Source organism: Phyllobates terribilis, unplaced genomic scaffold (assembly GCF_046119375.1).
Source record: "Phyllobates terribilis strain yellow unplaced genomic scaffold, ASM4611937v1 Scaffold_4__5_contigs__length_816908805, whole genome shotgun sequence".
NCBI lineage: Eukaryota > Metazoa > Chordata > Amphibia > Anura > Dendrobatidae > Phyllobates > Phyllobates terribilis.
The window spans coordinates 14,502,484-14,522,562 of NW_027362764.1; the positions used below are offsets into that span (position 1 = coordinate 14,502,484).

At 41.2% G+C, this 20,079-nt stretch overlaps 1 protein-coding gene across 1 annotated transcript; it reads right to left on the reverse strand.

The window, feature by feature from the left end:
- Positions 1-797: 797 nt before the first annotated feature.
- On the reverse strand, positions 798-19,809 carry LOC141264148 (antibacterial protein PR-39-like). Its single transcript, XM_073676456.1, has 4 exons — positions 19,486-19,809; positions 18,955-19,041; positions 12,321-12,392; positions 798-1,048 (listed from the first exon to the last, which is right to left on the reverse strand). Exons 1-4 carry the CDS (start codon positions 19,792-19,794, stop codon positions 959-961), a joined length of 558 nt encoding a protein of 185 aa, XP_073532557.1. The 5' UTR covers positions 19,795-19,809; the 3' UTR covers positions 798-958.
- Positions 19,810-20,079: the final 270 nt, after the last annotated feature.

The window sequence follows — 20,079 nt, forward strand, 5'->3', positions numbered from 1 at the left end:
TTCTGTTGGATGTGGCAATATGGAAGAATAGGAGAAATTGCACATAACGTTCTCTGTATGTGAATGCGAGCGTACAGATTTACATCCTAAGCGAGCGTTGCTCGCTAGTGATGAGCGTGTGGGTGCTCGGGCGTCATGCTCCATTCCCCACCCCGCATGATTTAAAGTTGTTAGACAGCTAATAAACATGCAGGGATTGCCCCCCATACCCAGTAATCCCATGCCCATGTTGGCTACTAGAATTACTACATCATGGGGTTTATAGAAGACCTGGTGTTACAATGCTCGGCTCTCTCTGACCCGGCGCAGAGAGGTGGACGCGGGGAGCAGTGAATATTCATTTTGAACCAAAGTGAGAGCAATAAAAGTTACACCTCCTGTGGCAATTCCTTTCCTCTGTGTATAAATCAGAAGCTATACGGATGGTCCATGTGCCGGACAAAAGGGTTTATCATTATAGCGATAATCAGTAATCCATCCACCTATTCCCCTGACGCCTCATAATGGTTGTCATCCTTCTTCTCATGATTATCATCCTCCATATCATCATACTCCTCCTCACTATTATTCTCCTGATCACCATCTATCACACTGTCACCTTTCTTCTTCTTTCTCATCCATCGCCGTCATTATTTTACTTATTGACAACCTCCATCATCATCATCATCATCTTGGCTGTCATCTTTATCATTCATTCTTTCCTCTCATCACCACTCCCTCTTTGTTGTTCACAATCATCATTAATCCTCTTCCTCTCCATCATCATCACTTTTCATAAAAAAACCCAACAAGGAATCTTATATGTTGCTGAATTTATTTGTATCGTTGTATCTCTTGACTTTTTTGGAACATTCACTGCTACATTGTGTCGCGTCTCATAAATCAGCAAAGTCAAAGTGCAGCGAGTGAAAGCCGCAATCTTAGATCTTGATCTACAGGAGCCTGGAGATCCTCAAACTTAGGCGAATGAGATAGGACCATTACTGCCTGGCGGCCGGCAGGGCCTTCTCGTGCATGGTCTTCTGCCAGACCTGTTCACAGTAATAACCTAAAATGGAAGAGAATAAGCATGAATAGTTACTTTTAAAGGGAACCAGTCACCTGCTTCATCTGGTCCTCACTGGTCAAGTCTCGCTTTGATCCCCAGCTCAGTGCAGGGAGAGTCCGATGTCTTCAGGATTTGCCTGCTCCCTCCACTCTGCGGCTGCTGATTGACAGCGCACGTTACAATCTCCTAGGACAATATCCAACCCCTGTCGAGCTCTTTAACCCAAACACAGCCTTATAAATTTCAAATATCAAAGTGAGCTCACTAGCGATACATATCTTAACCGGTCGTAACCAATAGCCCGTTTAATAACATATAGAACTTACAGATTTTTCATGCTTTTTAAAATATAAAAAGGTCTAAAAATTATCCCTCTTAGTCATTTTTGATCAGACAGACTTTTCCGTGAAGATCACTGACTAAAACCGATGGTGTCGCTGTCAGAGGTAAAATCATTCTGCTGTGACAGAGACAAGCAAGGTGCCATATATTCCATAATGTTGTCTGCTTACTCTCCGCTAATACACTTGTTGGAGGCAAATGACTCCAATTGTGACCTGTGTTTGGTAGAACTACTGCACCGGACACTGGTGCCTGCGGGAGTGGTGCTTTGTGACTCCCTCATTCTTAGCTGTGATATGTTATTTTTTCTGTTACATTACCCCAACCATTGCTACTGCCACCATACACTTTGTACAACACAATATTTAACTTTTAACAATCTTTTCAACTTACTTTCCAAAAAGAACATATTAAGAAAAGTTTAGTTAGGTAGATGGTACAAAAAGAAAACTATGGCAGCAGGAGGCAGTATAGATGAGGCATGTAAGTTGTCAGATTTGGCTAGTAAAACAATTGTGCATGAGCAAACATGCACAGATAAAAGTCTACATTTGAAACATTTTATTTAATAAATTTCAACCTTCTTGCCAAAAATTGGCAAAATTAGAAATGCTAACGACCAAAAAGCCAGCACCTGTAACAGGGCGCTGTATTGGTGTGGTGTGTATGAGTGTAATATTTGACAGTTGTGCAAGAAAAAAATTGTGACATGTACACTTTGTGAGCTGGACAGTGGCCATTGAAGGGAACCTACAGTCATGGCCAAAAGTATTGAGAATGAGACAAATAGTAATTTTTCCAAAGTTTACTGCTTCATTTTTTGTAATGGCAATTTGCATATACTCCTGAATGTCAAAGAGTGATCAGCTTAACAGCAATTACTGTACTTGCAAAGTTAATATTTGCCCAGAAAATGAACTTTAACCCCCAAAACACATTTCAACATCATTGCAGTCCTGCCTTAAAAGGAGCAGCTAACATGGTTTTAGTGATTGATCCATTAACACAGGTGTGGGTGTTGATGAGGACAGGGCTGGCGTTCAATCAGTCATGATTAAGTAAGAATGACATCACTGGACACTTTAAAAGGAGGCTGGTTCTTGGTATCATTGTTTCTCTTCAGTTAACCATGGTTATCTCTAAAGAAACATGTGCAGCCATCATTGCACTGCACAAAAATGGCCTAACAGGGAAGAGTATCGCAGCTACAAAGATTGCACCTCAGTCAACAATCTATCGCATCATCAAGAACTTCAAGGAGAGAGCTTCCATTGTTGTCAAAAAGGCTCCAGGGCGCCCAAGAAAGACCAGCAAGCGCCAGGACCGTATCTTAAAACTGTTTCAGCTGCGGGATGGGACTACCAGCAGTGCCGAGCTTGCTCAGGAATGGCAGCAGGCTGGTGTGAGTGCTTCTGCACGCACTGTGAGGCGGAGACTCTTTGAGCAAGGGCTGGTTTCAAGGAGGTCAGCAAAGAAGCCACTTCTCTCCAGAAAAAACATCAGGGACCGACTGATATTCTGCAAAAGGTACAGGGAGTGGACTGCTGAGGACTGGGGCAAAGTCATTTTCTCTGATGAATCCCCTTTTCGATTGTTTGGGACATCTGGAAAACAGCTTATTCGGAGAAGAAGAGGTGAGCGCTACCACCAGTCTTGTCTCATGCCAACTGTAAAGCATCCTGAAACCATTCATGTGTGGGGTTGCTTCTCAGCCAAGGGAATCGGCTCACTCACAGTCTTGCCTAAAAACACAGCCATGAATAAAGAATGGTACCAGAATGTCCTCCAAGAGCAACTTCTCCCAACCGTCCAAGAGCAGTTTGGCGCCCAACAATGCCTTTTCCAGCATGATGGAGCACCATGCCATAAAGCAAAGGTGATAACTAAATGGCTCATGGAACAAAACATAGAGATTTTGGGTCCATGGCCTGGAAACTCCCCAGATCTTAATCCCATTGAGAACTTGTGGTCAATCATCAAGAGACGGGTGGACAAACAAAAACCAACAAATTCTGGCAAAATGCAAGCATTGATTATGCAAGAATGGACTGCTATCAGTCAGGATTTGGTCCAAAAGTAGATTGAGAGCAGCCAGGGAGAATTACAGAGGTCTGGAAGAAGAAGGGGCAACACTGCAAATATTGACTTGCTGCATTAACTCATTCTAACCTATTGGTACTCATAATATGATTGCAATTATATTTCTGTATGTGATATAAACATCAGACAAACACTAATAAAAACCAGAGGCCAGCAGATCATGGGAAAATATCATTTTGGTGTCATTCTCAAAACTTTTGGCCATGACTGTATATTGATTGACAGCCTGCTTTGTACACCTGCTGAAAAGTGCTGGGATGTGACTACAGGATGCTCGCTACATAGTGAACAGTCACTGTAATCGCTTCCTGCACTGTCAATATGACTGCAAGCGAGCAGCTACAAGGGGAATATAACTTCATTCTCTCTCTGTAAGCACTGCTCAAATGAGGCAGGCAGCCATACTATTTACCAGCAGATTAACCCCATACCTGCAGGTAAAAATTTCATTTTCGGACATGACAGGTTTACTTTAATATCTGGATTTTGACATTTTTTGCATTAAAAAAACAAGAAATATTTTCCCTTTCACAAAAAGGATTGCACAAGAAATGCAAAAACTTAGTACAGACACTTGTGACAAGTAGCACACACACCGTCTCTGACTGACACTATTTCAATTATTTTTTTTCTGTAACTTGCTGCTGCTTTCTAGTGCATTAGGAATGAAGGAAAAAATTAAAATACAACAGAACAGATGCAGATCCACCATATTAATCAATCACACTGACCCTGGCACTGCTGGCAACCTTCCTATTTCTCCCCATCCCCCCATTATTCAAATCTCATCTACTAATGTATTTTTACAACACCCGTTGTCTGGAGTATCAGTGTGTTGTCTACTGCATTGTGAAAGACACTAAGATTGAGCAGAGAGATGGAGGTGCTGCTGAGGAGATTGCCAGCAGAATGTTGAAAGCTCGAGTGAAGTTTCTGCTCTTCACGTTCTGCTGACCTTTGATTCTCTAAACTTGAAAGATTCTGTTGTTAGAATTTATGTTGTTTTACTTTTCGGCCATCTTTTTGTGGTTTCTGGATTCTAGTCTTTTTCCTCTGGTGCTGGGTGTCTTGGTCACGTGATCTTCTCACTCTTTATTACTCAGCACCTGTCTCTCATGCCTCACTGGACATCAGTGTTGTTACACATGTGCACTGGCTAAGTTGCCTTGTTAGTTCTTTGTGCTTAGGACAATTGATTTTCTGGGACTTTTTGTTCCACCAGTAGTGTTGAGCTTTCCGATACTGAAATATCGGGTGCCCCTCTGCCACCGCACCAGGGCAGTGGGAAGAGCGAGGCTAAGTGCCAGAACTGGCGCATCCTATGGATGCGCCATTTCTGGGGCGGCTGACGGCTGGTGTTTCTAGCCTGGGAGGGGACCAATATTCATGGCACCCTTCCTGGGCTATTAATATCAGCCCCCAGCTGTCTGCCTAGCCTTTGCTAGCTATTAAAATAGGGGGGACCCCACGTCATTTTTTTGGGGGGTCTCCCATTTTAATAGCTAGTAAAAGCTTGGTATTCAGCTGGGGGCTGATATTAGTAGCCTGGGAAGCTCCATGGGTATTACCCCCTTCCCAGGCTTCAAACATCTGTCCCAGCCGTCTGCTTAACCTCCGCTAGAGCCTAAAATTACGGGGAACCCCACGCCAATTTTTTTTTTAATAAATCCTTTATTTTAACACTAAATGACAAGTACAGTAACCAACAATGTCACTGTACTTCATATATATGTGACTGACATGTTTCTATCTATCTAATCTATGTGTGATGCTCTATTCTTTCTGTTCTAAATTGTCGGGTACCAATGATGAATTGCCGGCCGGCTTTTTTAAAGAGACGGTGCATGAAAACACTAATATTTTTTTAAATAAATCCTTTACACTAAATGACAAGTACAGTAAGCAACACTGTCACTGTACTTCATATATATGTGACTGACATGTTTCTATCTATCTAATCTATGTGTGAAGCTCTATTCTTTCTGTTCTAAGTTGTCGGGTACCGGTGTATGCCGCTGATGAATTGCCGGCTTTTCATGTTTCACTGTGAGCACTGTTCCCATCGATTTAGGCAACCACCTCCCCCAATACATTCTACATTATTGTTAGTTGTTTTCCTTCATGTAGAATTAACCTATAAGGAAAGAAAAGGTTTATTTTCATTCCGATATTTGTGTCCCATTGACTTGCATTGGTTTCCGGTATCGGAATCGGCGATATCCGATACTTTTTGAGTATCGGCCCGATCCAATCCGATCCGATATTTCCTGATATCGGAAGGTATCGCTCAACACTATCCACCAGTTTTATTTCCTTTAATCTGTGTTTCTGCAACTAACTTTTCTGTTAGGAGGTTACATGTTTTTGCTCCCAGTCCTTAGATCCTTTAGGGACACCCTTTCCCCTTCCTTCAGGTCTTTGTTTGAATTCAGTGCAGGTTCATCGGTGGGGCTATTCACAAGGAATAGGGCACCCACCCCAGCATAGGGTTTAAGCAGAGTCTCAGTGCAGGGACAGTTTTTCCCTCCTATTCCTTAGTTCTTAGTTGCAGAACATAACAGTATGTCCAGCCCAGTTTAAAAAGAAAAAAAGAAAAAAAAGTTGTTTTTTTTTCTTCCTCTCCTCTTCCTGGGTTTTCTTCATTATGAGTACCATTCAGGAGCTTGCTCAACGCTTGCAAGGGTTGGCTCTGGAGGTTGCCGGTCTTCAGAAGTAAGTGAGTAAATACCCTGCATCACGCTATGAAGAACCTAAGGTAGGATTACCTGAGTGTTTCTCGGGGAAACGACAGGATTTTTTTTCATTTAAAAATGCTTGTTTGTTCTATTTTCAGCTCAGACCTAGATCTTCTGGGAGTGAACTACAGCGTGTAGGGATTATTATGTCTCTATTGCATAAAGAACCACAAATCTGGGCGTTTTCTTTGTCTCCTGATGATCATTGTTTGAGGTTTGTGGAGGCATTTTTTGATGGCATGGATTTGCTGTATGATGATCCTGATTGGGTTACATCAGCTGAGGCAGAGCTCAGTCATCTCAAACAGGGTTCTCTTGATGCTGAGAGTTATTGCACCCTGTTCAGACGATGGTCTCCAGAGGTCAGGTGGAACGACCCTGCACTCAAGTTTCAGTTTCTGGCAGGCTTGAGTGAAAGGGTTAAAGATTTGCTCATTGCATTCCCTGCACCTGATACTTTGCAAGTTGCCATGCAGTTAGCTATCCGTGTGGATAGAAGGTTGAGGGCCAGACAGAATGAGGAGAAGTTTCCTATATTGCTAGATTCTGTTTCTCACAATATTCCTGCAGACACTGGGGGACCTATGCAGGTGGGGGCAATGTCATCTCGTTCCAAGGAGAAGGACAGAAGGTTCTCTGAGGGACTTTGCTTGTATTGTGGTAAGGCTGATCATTTTTTAAAGCAATGCGAGGTTCGCTTAAGGAAAGAAAAAAAAATGGTCAGTAGAAATAACACTCCTGTTCGCATTGCGTTTTTATGTTCTGTTGGGGTGTTTTTTCCTGGTAATAGCACCTGTCAGGGTCATTTGATCGAGTTTCAGGTAATGGTGGATTGTGGTTCTGCACTTAATTTGATTGATCAACAATTTCTTGAACCGTATCAGTTCGGTTCTGAACCTTTGTCGTCTCCTTTTCCTGTGGTGGCGATTGATAATACTCCCCTGGAGCATGGGAGCATTCTTCGAAAGGTCACTGGGTTTCCGCTTCCTATGAATATGGAACATCAGGAGCAGATTGACTTATTTGTACTTGCTAAATTGCCTTCCCCGGTCGTCCTGGGGTTGCCCTGGTTAAAAGTGCACAATCCTTTGCTGGACTGGTCGTCTGGTTCCATAAGATGCTGGGGTCAGGGGTGTTATGGTAAGTGTTGTAATGTTCACATTGCGGCTGTTGTGAAGGGGTGTTACCTGAACCCATTCAGGATTTTTGGAGGGTTTTTTCGGAGGTGGAGTCGAAAGCTTTACCACCTCATAGAGATTACGATTGCGCTGTTGAGTTCGTCCCTGATGCTAAACTCCCTAAGAGCCGGTTGTTTAATCTGACAATTCCCGAGAGGGAGTCTTTGAAGGAGTACCTTCAGACTAGTTTAGCTGCAGGTCACACAACACCCTCTAAGTCTCATGTGACGGTTGGGTTCTTTTTTGTCAAAAAGAAGGATGGGGGTCTTAGGCCATGTCTGGATTTTTGGGACATTAATAAAATCACTGTGCGCAATCCTTACCCGTTACCACTTATTTCGGATTTGTTTAACCAATTGACCGGAGCTAAATGGTTTTCTAACATTGACCTTGGTGGGGCATATAATTTGCTGCGGGTGAAGGACAGAGATGAATGGAAGACAGCTTTTAACACCCCGGAAGGTCATTTTGAGTGTTTGGTGATGCCTTTTGGGCTTACTAATGACGCGCCCCCTGGGCCAGTGTTGTTTGGGGGATACCCGGAGCCGGATCAGATGGGGGTTGTAGTCTCCGAGTGGCGGTGACCCGGTCCGTGCCCAGGGTGTCAAGCTCAGTGTGTGGCAGTCCTACAGATGTTACTGGATGTTCTTTAGTGTCGACTACGCCACCCGTTGATTTGCGGTCACTACGGCCGCCGCTGCAGCAGGGTCCGCTGAGGCTGGTGGTGTGTGTGCAGCTCAGGTAGTATAACCCCCAGCGGGAGGGGTATAGCCTCAGGGGGTCAGTTGCAGAGGATGGTGGTTGTGGAGGTGCAGAGAGGATGGTAATGAAACTCAGAGTCGGGCTGTGCAGTTCAGGGTTTTTACTTACTGCTTTTGTGTTGGTCACTCCGGCCTTGAGTGACCACCCGAGCCGTGCTGCGTCCACCAGGTCCTGGACTCGGCCAACCCCCAGGTGATTCTGGAGCGTGTTCCTGAGCTCCCTTTCTGACTTGTCCTTCTCTCTGGCCTTCCCCACCAGGGATCCACCTAAGTCCTGCTCCCTCGGGCCTCTTGTTGGTAAAACCCTTGTCTCTGGGTTCCCTGACCCTATTCTTGGTTTGCCTTCCGGGTGGATTTAGTGGGTGGTCGTGGCAGATCCTGCCCACGACCTCCGGTCTCTGGCTAAGGATTAGTGCCCTCCACCAGCTTGGGATCCGGTACCCTTGTGCCAACTCTTCACCCTCTGGTCTAATTTTGGGTTCTTGGAGTTCCCTCTTCTCCCCCTCTGGGTCCTTCTTTTCTCCTCTCTCTCACTCTCTTGGCCTTGGAGCTGGCTGAGCTGCTCTGCTTGTCTGACCAAACCTCTACAAAAGACCCTGTTCTAAGATGGTTCCCACCTTATATACTCCCTCTATGTGTGAGCTCAGGTGACCAGCACCCAATGAGCTCCTAGCATTACCCAGACTGCTCCCCCTATCTGCCCCTACACTACTGGGATGTTCCACCCCCCTCCCACTCCAGCCAGGGACAGACGCTGTCGTACCTGCACATTTCTCTAGTGGGAGTACCATTGGTCTGTCCCCCGGAAATGGGATGTATGTAGTGCATGCAGCCTACTGAGCTCAGTTCCACACTCCATCCTTACCCGGGAGTGGAATACCACACCTCTGGCTTGAGGTGTAATACCCCTGTAGCAGCCGAATCCTCAGGGTGCTACACTAACACCCCTGCATTTTTTCAAAATTTCATCAATGACATTCTGAGACTCTTGAAGTGTTATTGTTTATCTGGATGACATTTTGATTTATTCATCGGATCTTGAGTCTCATTGGCAGAGAGTCCGCGAAGTTCTTCAGATACTGAGAGATAACACACTCTTTGCTAAGTTGGAGAAGTGTCAGTTTGCTGTCCAGAAAATTAGTTTTTTGGGTTACTTTGTCTCTTGTGATGGTTTTGAGATGGACCCGATGAAAGTTCAGGCTGTGCTTGAGTGGCCGAGGCCTGAAGGCTTGAAGTCCGTACAGAGGTTTTTGGGGTTTGCCAATTATTATAGGAAATTCATAAAGAATTTCTCTGTCATCGCTAAACCCATTACTGATCTCACCAAGAAGGGTGCTAACACAGTCCAATGGTCCACTGAGGCTATTGAAGCTTTTGAGTATCTCAAGGAGAGGTTCAGCTCTGCTCCTGTTCTTATCCAGACAGATGAGACCAAGCCATTTTTGGTTGAGGTGGATGCCTCATCTATAGGCGTAGGGGTAGGGGCAGTTCTGTCCCAGGAGGGTGAGGATGGGGTGCATCCCTGTGCTTTCTTTTCAAAAAAAATTTCTGAGACAGAGCTCAACTATGATGTTGGGAATCGTGAGTTGTTGGCTATTAATCTCGCGTTCGAGCATTGGCGACATTTTTTGGAGGGGGCTCGACATCCTATACAGGTTTTCACTGATCATAAGAATTTGACTTATCTGGACGCAGCTAAACGTTTGAATGCCCATTAGGATAGATGGGCACTGTTTTTTGCTCGGTTCAATTTTTCCGTAACCTTTGTCCCAGGGACAAAGAATGTTAAAGCTGACGCATTGTCTCGTAGTTTCTCTCCAGCGGTAAATGCTGAGAGGGAGGAGTGTATTTTGCAGAGAGGGGTGGTGGTGGTCGCATTGGATTCAGAGTTGGAGAATAGCATCCTAGGAGCTCAGAGTGCAGCACCAACTAACACTCCGTGTGGTAAATTGTTTGTGCCGAGAGCCTTGAGGAGAGCGTTGTTTGTTGAATGTCATGAGTCTCGGTTGGCGGGTCACCCAGGGATTTTAGAAACTAGGAAGTCTATCGGTCAGAGTTTCTGGTGGCCAGGGTGGCAAAGGGAGGTCATCAAGTGGGTGCGTCAGTGTTCTGTGTGCGCTAGGTCGAAGGCCTCTCACGCTCCGGTTGCGGGGTTTGCTGTGCCACTTTGAAGTTCCTAGTTTGCCATGGACGCACCTTGCCATGGATTTTATCACAGATCTGCCTGTATCGGAGGGTTTTTCTGTCATCTGGGTGGTTGTGGACCGGTTTAGTAAAATGTGTCATCTGGTTCTGTTCAACAAGTTACCTTGCGCCAAGACTCTAGCTAAGGCTTTTGTGAAGGAGGTTGTCAGGCTCCATGGTGTTCCCACGGACATTGTTTCCGATAGAGGACCACAGTTTGTGGCTCGCTTTTGGCGTGCTTTTTGTGACAGATTGAAAATTAATTTGTCATTCTTGTCGGGGTATCATCCAGAGTCCAATGGACAGACTGAAAGGAAGAACCAGGATGTCGAGCAGTTTTTGAGATGTTTTGTGACAGACAATCAGGAAACGTGGTCAGAATTTCTACCACTTGCTGAGTTTTCCCTTAATAATCATACTTCTTCCTCAGCTGGGTGTTCTCTTTTTTTTTGCTGTACTGGCAGATATCCATCTTTTGGTCCATTTTCCAAAGGTGGGGCTGCTGTACCGGAGGAGGACAATTTTTCTGGTGATTTGGAGAGGGTTTGGACTAGTGTACGCCTGAATCTTAAAGAGGCTAACAGGAAATCAAAAAGGTATTTTGACAAAAAAAGAAAGGAGTCCTTGTTTGCTGTTGGGGACATGGTTTGGTTGTCCTCTAGGAATCTTCGTTTGAAAATTCCTTCTAAACAACTGGGGCCTAAATTTGTGGGTCCTTTCAAAGTGGTTCAGATTGTCAACTCGGCAGCGGTGCGGTTGTGAATTCCTTCATCCTGGAGGATTAATTCTGTGTTTCATGTGTCGTTACTTAAGAAGGCGGACACGCCTGATAAGCAGGTGAAGCCTACTGTTCCTCCTGTTGATGAGGACGGTGAATTTGAGATTTCTCGCATTTTGTATTCCAGGTGGCATAGAGGGAGATTACAGTATCTTGTGTCCTGGAGAGGTTTCGGCCCTGAGGATAATTCCTGGGTGAAGGCCGAGGACGTCTCGGCCTCAAGGCTAATTAAGGCTTTTCACAGGAGATTTCCTGGTAAGACTCAGCCTAGAGGATCCGGAGAATCCGCGTTAAAGGGGAGGTACTGTTAGAACCTATGTTGTTTTACTTTTCGGCCATCTTTTTGTTGTTTCTGGATTCTAGTCTTTTCCTCTGGTGCTGGGTGTCTTGGTCACGTGATCTCCTCATCCTTTATTACTCAGCACCTGTCTCTCATTCCTCGCTGGACATCAGTGTTGTTACGCTTGTACTCTGGCTAAGTTGCCTTGTTAGTTCTTTGTGCTTAAGACAATTGATTTTCTGGGACTTCTTGTTCCACCAGTTTTATTTTCTTTAATCTTCATTTCTGCAACTAACTTTTCTGTTAGGAGGTCACCTGCTTTTGCTCCCAGTCCTTAGATCCTTTAGGGACACCCTTTCCCCTTCCTTCAGGTCTTCGTTTGAGTTCAGTGCAGGTTCATCGGTGGGGCTATTCACAAGGAATAGGGCACCCACCCCAGCGTAGGGTTTAAGCAGAGTCTCAGTGCAGGGACAGCTTTTCCCTCCTATTCCTTAGTTCATAGTTGCAGAACATAACATCTGTTAACTGAAAGCTCATTGCTTAACCATGAGTACTTCCCAGAAGAAAAACCACAAACAATCTCCAGAAGCGAGCACTACCTACATCTCTGGGTAATTTACATATGTAGGTAGTTTATATAGCAGGGATAGAGAAGTGCTGGACCCCCTCTGGGGGCGGACAGACCTCATTTACTAATTAATTCCATGTGTAGTTTAAAGTTGTCACGGTGTCCCAGTTATTTTGTCCGGTATTTTGGCTCAACCTGCGACAAAAACTCAAGCGTAACAAAATGGAGAAAAAGCAAGACAGAAATGATCGCAGAGCGCAGTATTCGGCTTTCTGATTCATCAGTGGGAACCGGTTGATGAAGCTTCAGTTATGGAGACAATGTTCTATCGTTACAAATGCGTTACCTTGGTCAGGCTAATACAGATTTTATCCACAGGGTCTTCATTACCAAGATCCAGAGCACAAATCTTTACATCCTGCAAAACATTTAAAAAGATTCCTTATAGGGAGGAAGAAACCAATAATAAATCAGTAAAATTACACATATAAATAATACATTCCAGTCTAGAGAAAAAAGAAAGCATGTAATAGTGAATAAACTTACCTGCATCACCTTATCCTAAAAGTAGTTATAGGAGCAGTATTATAGTAGTTATATTCATGTACATAGGAGCAGTATTATAGTAGTTATATTCTTGTACATAGGGGCAGTATTATAGTAGTTATATTCTTGTACATAGGGGCAGTATTATAGTAGTTATATTCATGTACATAGGGGCAGTATTATAGTAGTTATATTCATGTACATAGGAGCAGTATTATAGTAGTTATATTCTTGTACATAGGGGCAGTATTATAGTAGTTATATTCTTGTACATAGGGGCAGTATTATAGTAGTTATATTCTTGTACATAGGGGGCAGTATTATAGTAGTTATATTCATGTACATAGGAGCAGTATTATAGTAGTTATATTCTTGTACATGGGGCAGTATTATAGTAGTAATATTCTTGTACATAAGGGGCAGTATTATAGTAGTTATATTCTTGCACATAGGGGCAGTATTATAGTAGTTATATTCTTGTACATAGGGGGCAGTATTATAGTAGTTATATTCTTGTACATAGGGGGCAGTATTATAGTAGTTATATTCTTGTACATAGGGGGCAGTATTATAGTAGTTATATTCTTGTACATAGGAGCAGTATTATAGTAGTTATATTCTTGTTCATAGGAGCAGTATTATAGTAGTTATATTCTTGTACATAGGAGCAGTATTATAGTAGTTATATTCTTGTACATAGGGGACAGTATTATAGTAGTTATATTCTTGTACATAGGGGCAGTATTATAGTAGTTATATTCCTGTACATAGGAGCAGTATTATAGTAGTTATATTCTTCTACATAGGGGGCAGTATTATAGTAGTTATATTCTTGTACATAGGGGCAGTATTATAGTAGTTATATTCTTGTACATAGGAGCAGTATTATAGTAGTTATATTCTTGTACATAGGAGCAGTATTATAGTAGTTATATTCTTGTACATAGGAAGCAGTATTATAGTAGTTATATTCTTGTACATGGGGGCAGTATTATAGTAGTTATATTCTTCTGCATAGGAGCAGTATTATAGTAGTTATATTCTTGTACATGGGGGCAGTATTATAGTAGTTATATTCTTGTACATAGGGGGCAGTATTATAGTAGTTATATTCTTGTACATAGGGAGCAGTATTATAGTAGTTATATTCTTGTACATAGGGGGCAGTATTATAGTAGTTATATTCTTGTACATAGGAGCAATATTATAGTAGTTATATTCTTGTACATAGGGGGCAGTATTATAGTAGTTATATTCTTGTTCATAGGAGCAGTATTATAGTAGTTATATTCTTGTACATAGGAGCAGTATTATAGTAGTTATATTCTTGTACATAGGGTGCAGTATTATAGTAGTTATATTCTTGTACATAGGGGCAGTATTATAGTAGTTATATTCTTGTACATAGGAGCAGTATTATAGTAGTTATATTCTTGTACATAGGAGCAGTATTATAGTAGTTATATTCTTGTACATAGGAAGCAGTATTATAGTAGTTATATTCTTGTAAATAGGGGGCAGTATTATAGTAGTTATATTCCTGTACATAGGGGCAGTATTATAGTAGTTATATTCTTGTACATAGGAGCAGTATTATAGTAGTTATATTCTTGTACATAGGAGCAATATTATAGTAGTTATATTCTTGTACATAGGAGCAGTATTATAGCAGTTATATTCATGTACATACAGTGCCTACAAGTAGTATTCAACCCCCTGCAGATTTAGCTGGTTGACACATGCGGAATTAACTTGGCATTGTGACATTTGTACTGTAGATCAGCCTGGAAGTGGGAAATGCACTGCAGCAAATTTTGTTTTTGCTTTTTTTTTTTTTTTTTTTAAAACGTAAAAAGTTAATTCAGAGTGTCATTTATTATTCAACCCCTCAAACCACAAGAATTCTGTTTGGTCCCCCTAAAGTATTAAGAAGTAGTTCAGGCACCAAGAATAATGAGCTTCACATGTGTGGATTAAAGATCTCTTTTGCCAGCCTTTTCTGACTATTTAAGACCCTCCCCAAACTTGTGAACAGCACTCAGACATAGTCAACATGGGAAAGACAAAGGAGCATTCCAAGGCCATCAGAGACAAGATCGTGGAGGGTCACAAGGCTGGCAAGGGGTACAAAACCCTTTCCAAGGAGTTGGGCCTACCTGTCTCCACTGTTGGGAGCATCATCCGTAAGTGAAAGGCTTATGGAACTACTGTTAGCCTTCCACGGCCAGGACAGCCTTTGAAAGTGTCCTCCCGTGCCGAGGCCAGGCTTGTCCGAAGAGTCAAGGCTAACCCAAGGACAACAAGGAAGGAGCTCCGGGAAGATCTCATGGCAGTGGGGACATTGGTTTCAGTCAATACCATAAGTAACGTACTCCACCACAATGGTCTCCGTTCCAGACAAGCCTGTAAGGTACCTTTACTTTCAAAGCGTCATGTCAAGGCTCGTCTACAGTTTGCTCATGATCACTTGGAGGACTCTGAGACAGACTGGTTCAAGGTTCTATGGTCTGATGAGACCAAGATCGAGATATTTGGTGCCAACCACACACGTGACGTTTGGAGACTGGATGGCACTGCATACGACCCCAAGAATACCATCCCTACAGTCAAGCATGGTGGTGGCAGCATCATGCTGTGGGGCTGTTTCTCTGCCAAGGGGCCTGGCCATCTGGTCCGCATCCATGGAAAGATGGATAGCACGGCCTACCTGGAGATTTTGACCAAGAACCTCCGCTCCTCCATCAAGGATCTTAAGATGGGTCGTAATTTCATCTTCCAACAAGACAACGACCCAAAGCACATAGCCAAGAAAACCAAGGCTTGGTTCAATAGGGAAAAAGTCAAGGTGTTGGAGTGGCCTAGTCAGTCTCCTGACCTTAACCCAATTGAAAACTTGTGGAAGGAGCTCAAGAATAAAGTCCACATGAGACACCCAAAGAACCTAGATAACTTGGAGAAGATTTGCATTGAGGAGTGGGCCAAGATAACTCCACAGACCTGTGCCGGCCTGATCAGGTCTTATAAAAGACGATTATTAGCTGTAATTGCAAACAAGGGTTATTCCACAAAATATTAAACATAGGGGTTGTATAATAATTGACCCACACTTTTATGTTTAAAATTTAATAAAATTCAACTGAGCAACATAACTTTTTGGTTTGTAAGATTTATGCTTCTGTTCATAAAACCTACTCTCGTTTGCAGTTTGAAGGCTCTAACTTATTTGCATCTTATCAAACCAGCTAAATCTGCAGGGGGATGAATACTACTTGTAGACACTGTAGGAGCAGTATTATAGTAGTTATATTCCTGTACATAGGGGCAGTATTATAGTAGTTATATTCTTGTACATAGGAGCAGTATTATAGTAGTTATATTCTTGTACATAGGGGCAGTATTATAGTAGTTATATTCTTGTACATAGGAGCAGTATTATAGTAGTTATATTCTTGTACATGGGGCAGTATTATAGTAGTTATATTCTTGTACATAGGGAGCAGTATTATAGTAGTTATATTCTTGTACATAGGGGCTGTATTATAGTAGTTATATTCTTGTACATAGGGGCTGTATTATAGTAGTTATATTCTTGTACATAGGAGCAGTATTATAGTAGTTATATTCTTGTACATAGGAGCAGTATTATAGTAGTTATATTCTTGTACACAAGAGCAGTATTATAGTAGATATATTCTTGTACACAGGAGCAGTATTATAGTAGTTATATTCTTGTACATAGGGGCAGTATTATACTAGTTATATTCTTGTACATAGGGAGCAGTATTATTCTTGTACATAGGAGGCAGTATTATAGTAGTTATATTCTTGTACATAGGAGCAGTATTATAGCAGTTATATTCTTGTACATAGGGGCATTATTATAGTAATATATTCTTGTACATATGGAGCAGTATTATAGTAGTTATATTCTTGTACATGGGGCAGTATTATAGTAGTTATATTCTTGTACATAGGGAGCATTATTATAGTAGTTATATTCTTGTACATAGGAGCAGTATTATAGCAGTTATATTCTTGTACGTAGGGGCAGTATTATAGTAGTTATATTCTTGTACATCGGAGCAGTATTATAGTAGTTATATTCTTGTACATAGGGGGCAGTATTATAGTAGTTATATTCTTGTACATAGGAGCAGTATTATGGTAGTTATATTATTGTACATAGGAGCAGTATTATAGTAGTTATATTCTTGTACATAGGGGCAGTATTATTGTAGTTATATTCTTATACATAGGAGCAGTATTATGGTAGTTATATTCTTGTACATAGGGGGCAGTATTATAGTAGTTATATTCTTGTACATAGAGGACAGTATTATAGTAGTTATATTCTTGTACATAGAGGACAGTATTATAGTAGTTATATTCTTGTACATAGGAGCAGTATTATAGTAGTTATATTCTTGTACATAGGAGCAGTATTATAGTAGTTATATTCTTGTACATAGGGGGCAGTATTATAGTAGTTATATTCTTGTACATAGAGGACAGTATTATAGTAGTTCTATTCTTGTACATAGGAGCAGTATTATAGTAGTTATATTCTTGTACATAGGGGGCAGTATTATAGTAGTTATATTCTTGTACATAGAGGACAGTATTATAGTAGTTATATTCTTGTACATAGGAGCAGTATTATAGTAGTTATATTCTTGTACATAGGAGCAGTATTATAGTAGTTATATTCTTGTACATAGGAGCAGTATTATAATAGTTATATTCTTGTACATAGGGGCAATATTATAGTAGTTATATTCTTGTATGTAGGGATCAGTATTATAGTAGTTATATTCTTGTACATAGGGGCAGTATTATAGTAGTTATATTCTTGTACATAGGGGGCAGTATTATAGTAGTTATATTCTTGTATATAGGGGGCAGTATTATAGTAGTTATATTCTTGTACATAGGGGGCAGTATTATAGTAGTTATATTCTTGTATTTAGGGGGCAGTATTATAGTAGTTATATTCTTGTACAAAGTAGCAGTATTATAGTAGTTATATTCCTGTACATAGGAGCAGTATTATAGTAGTTATATTCTTGTATATAGGAGCAGTATTATAGTAGTTATATTCTTGTACATAGAAGTATGATAGTAGTTATATTCTTGTACATAGGGGGCAGTATTATAGTAGTTATATTCCTGTACATAGGAGCAGTATTATAGTAGTTATATTCTTGTACATAGGGGGCAGTATTATAGTAGTTATATTCCTGTACATAGGAGCAGTATTATAGTAGTTATATTCTTGTATATAGGAGCAGTATTATAGTAGTTATATTCTTGTACATAGGAGAAGTATGATAGTAGTTATATTCTTGTACATAGGGGGCAGTATTATAGTAGTTATATTCTTGTACATAGGAGCAGTATTATAGTAGTTATATTCTTGTACATAGGAGCAGTATTATAGTAGTTATATTCTTGTACTTAGGGGCAGTATTATAGAAGTTATATTCTTGTACATAGGAGCAGTATTATAGTAGTTATATTCTTGTACATAGGGTCAGTATTATAGTAGTTATATTCTTGTACATAGGGGCAGTATTATAGTAGTTATATTCTTGTACATAGGGGCAGTATTATAGTAGTTATATTCTTGTACTTAGGGGCAGTATTATAGAAGTTATATTCTTGTACATAGGAGCAGTATTATAGTAGTTATATTCTTGTACATAGGGTCAGTATTATAGTAGTTATATTCTTGTACATAGGAGCAGTATTATAGTAGTTATATTCTTGTACATAGGAGCAGTATTATAGTAGTTATATTCTTGTACATAGGGAGCAGTATTATAGTAGTTATATTCTTGTACATAGGGGCAGTATTATAGTAGTTATATTTTTGTACATAGGGGCTGTATTATAGTAGTTATATTCTTGTACATAGGGGGCAGTATTATAGTAGTTATATTCTTGTACATAGGAGCAGTATTATAGTAGTTATATTCTTGTACATAGGGGCAGTATTATAGTAGTTATATTCTTGTACATAGGAGCAGTATTATAGTAGTTATATTCTTGTACATAGGAGTAGTATTATAGTAGTTATATTCTTGTACATAGGAGCAGTATTATAGTAGTTATATTCTTGTACATAGGGGGCAGTATTATAGTAGTTATATTCTTGTACATAGGAGCAGTATTATAGTAGTTATATTCTTGTACATTGGGGCAGTATTATAGTAATATTCTTGTACATTGGGGCAGTATTATAGTAGTTATATTCTTGCACACAGGGGGCAGTATAATAGCTGTTCTTACTCCTAATGTGTTGGTGTATGTATAATTTGTCTCTGAGCAGGGAGTCAGCACAGGAGTCTTTATATTTCTGTCATTATTACATAGTGTATGTGTATATATTCGTGCTGTAAATATTTGAGCTATTTCTTGGTGTTTTTGTTACTCACTCCGTCCGGCTTGAAATCACATTGAGATGAATCGGGAGTCTTAGATTTCGGGCACACCGTCTCTTTAATGAGGAAGTATTTTCTCTCCTGTGAGAAGGAAAGTGATGAACAGGTAAATATTTGTCTTTACTCTGATACATTTTTGCTCTTCTTTCTCTTGTCTGGTAGAGATAATCCTGGAGCCGCAGGAGGTGACAGTCACAATCTCTTCTATTATTATCTACTTCTTCTTTTATCAGCAGTTTTTGTATATGATAATGGTTTCTGTGACTCCTTCCTTCTACTTTTGGTTTTGTGTCTTACTCTCCAGTCACATACAAAGCTGCAGGGACGGTTCCTCCGGATTCCTTGTGCATTGTGGGTGCTCAGGTGAGAGTTACACATCCAGAGCTCGGCTGTCACATGACCAGCAGAGGATCAGCTTTGGATGTGACTGGAGCATAAATAGAGCTTTATATGCAAATATCTTATTTACATACCAAGCTGTATATGAAATGCATTGTGGGTAAGTCTCCATAATCAGTGTTTTACCTCTGGAGCAATGTGGATCTGGTCCAGGGCTTTGTATAAGTATGTGACCCCTTCCTTCTGGTTGTAGAGGTCGGTGATGTCGTCTATAGATCTTCCATCTTTGATCCTCGTCTCTGCAGTGTCAGAGAGACAGCCGTGTAATGTGACAGCAGAGAGCAGCAGCAGAGACAGCCTCCAGCTCCTCATCGTGGCCTCTGTCCGTGGTAATGTCCGCTCTCCGCTCGGCTGCTCTCTAATATTTTTTCTATATTTCCTCATTTTCCTGGATGATGGTGAAATCCTTATTGCGTATTCTGACACAATCGACATCTCAGCTGTGAATGGAAACCCGATGTGGGGCAGAACTCATTTATAAAAGCAGCTTGTATATCATAAGGTTTCTATGTGATTTCTTCGTTCCTTTTGGTTTTGTGACTTACCCTCCTGTCATATACAAAGCTGCAGGGATAGTTCCTCCCGATTCAAGAAAAACCCTGACTGTAGCCCTGATCCACTCCCGCCTGGACTACTGTAACTCTCTATTAATTGGCCTCCCCCTCCCCTGACTTTCCCCCCTCCAGTCCATCCTTAATGCTGCTTCCAGGGTCATCTATC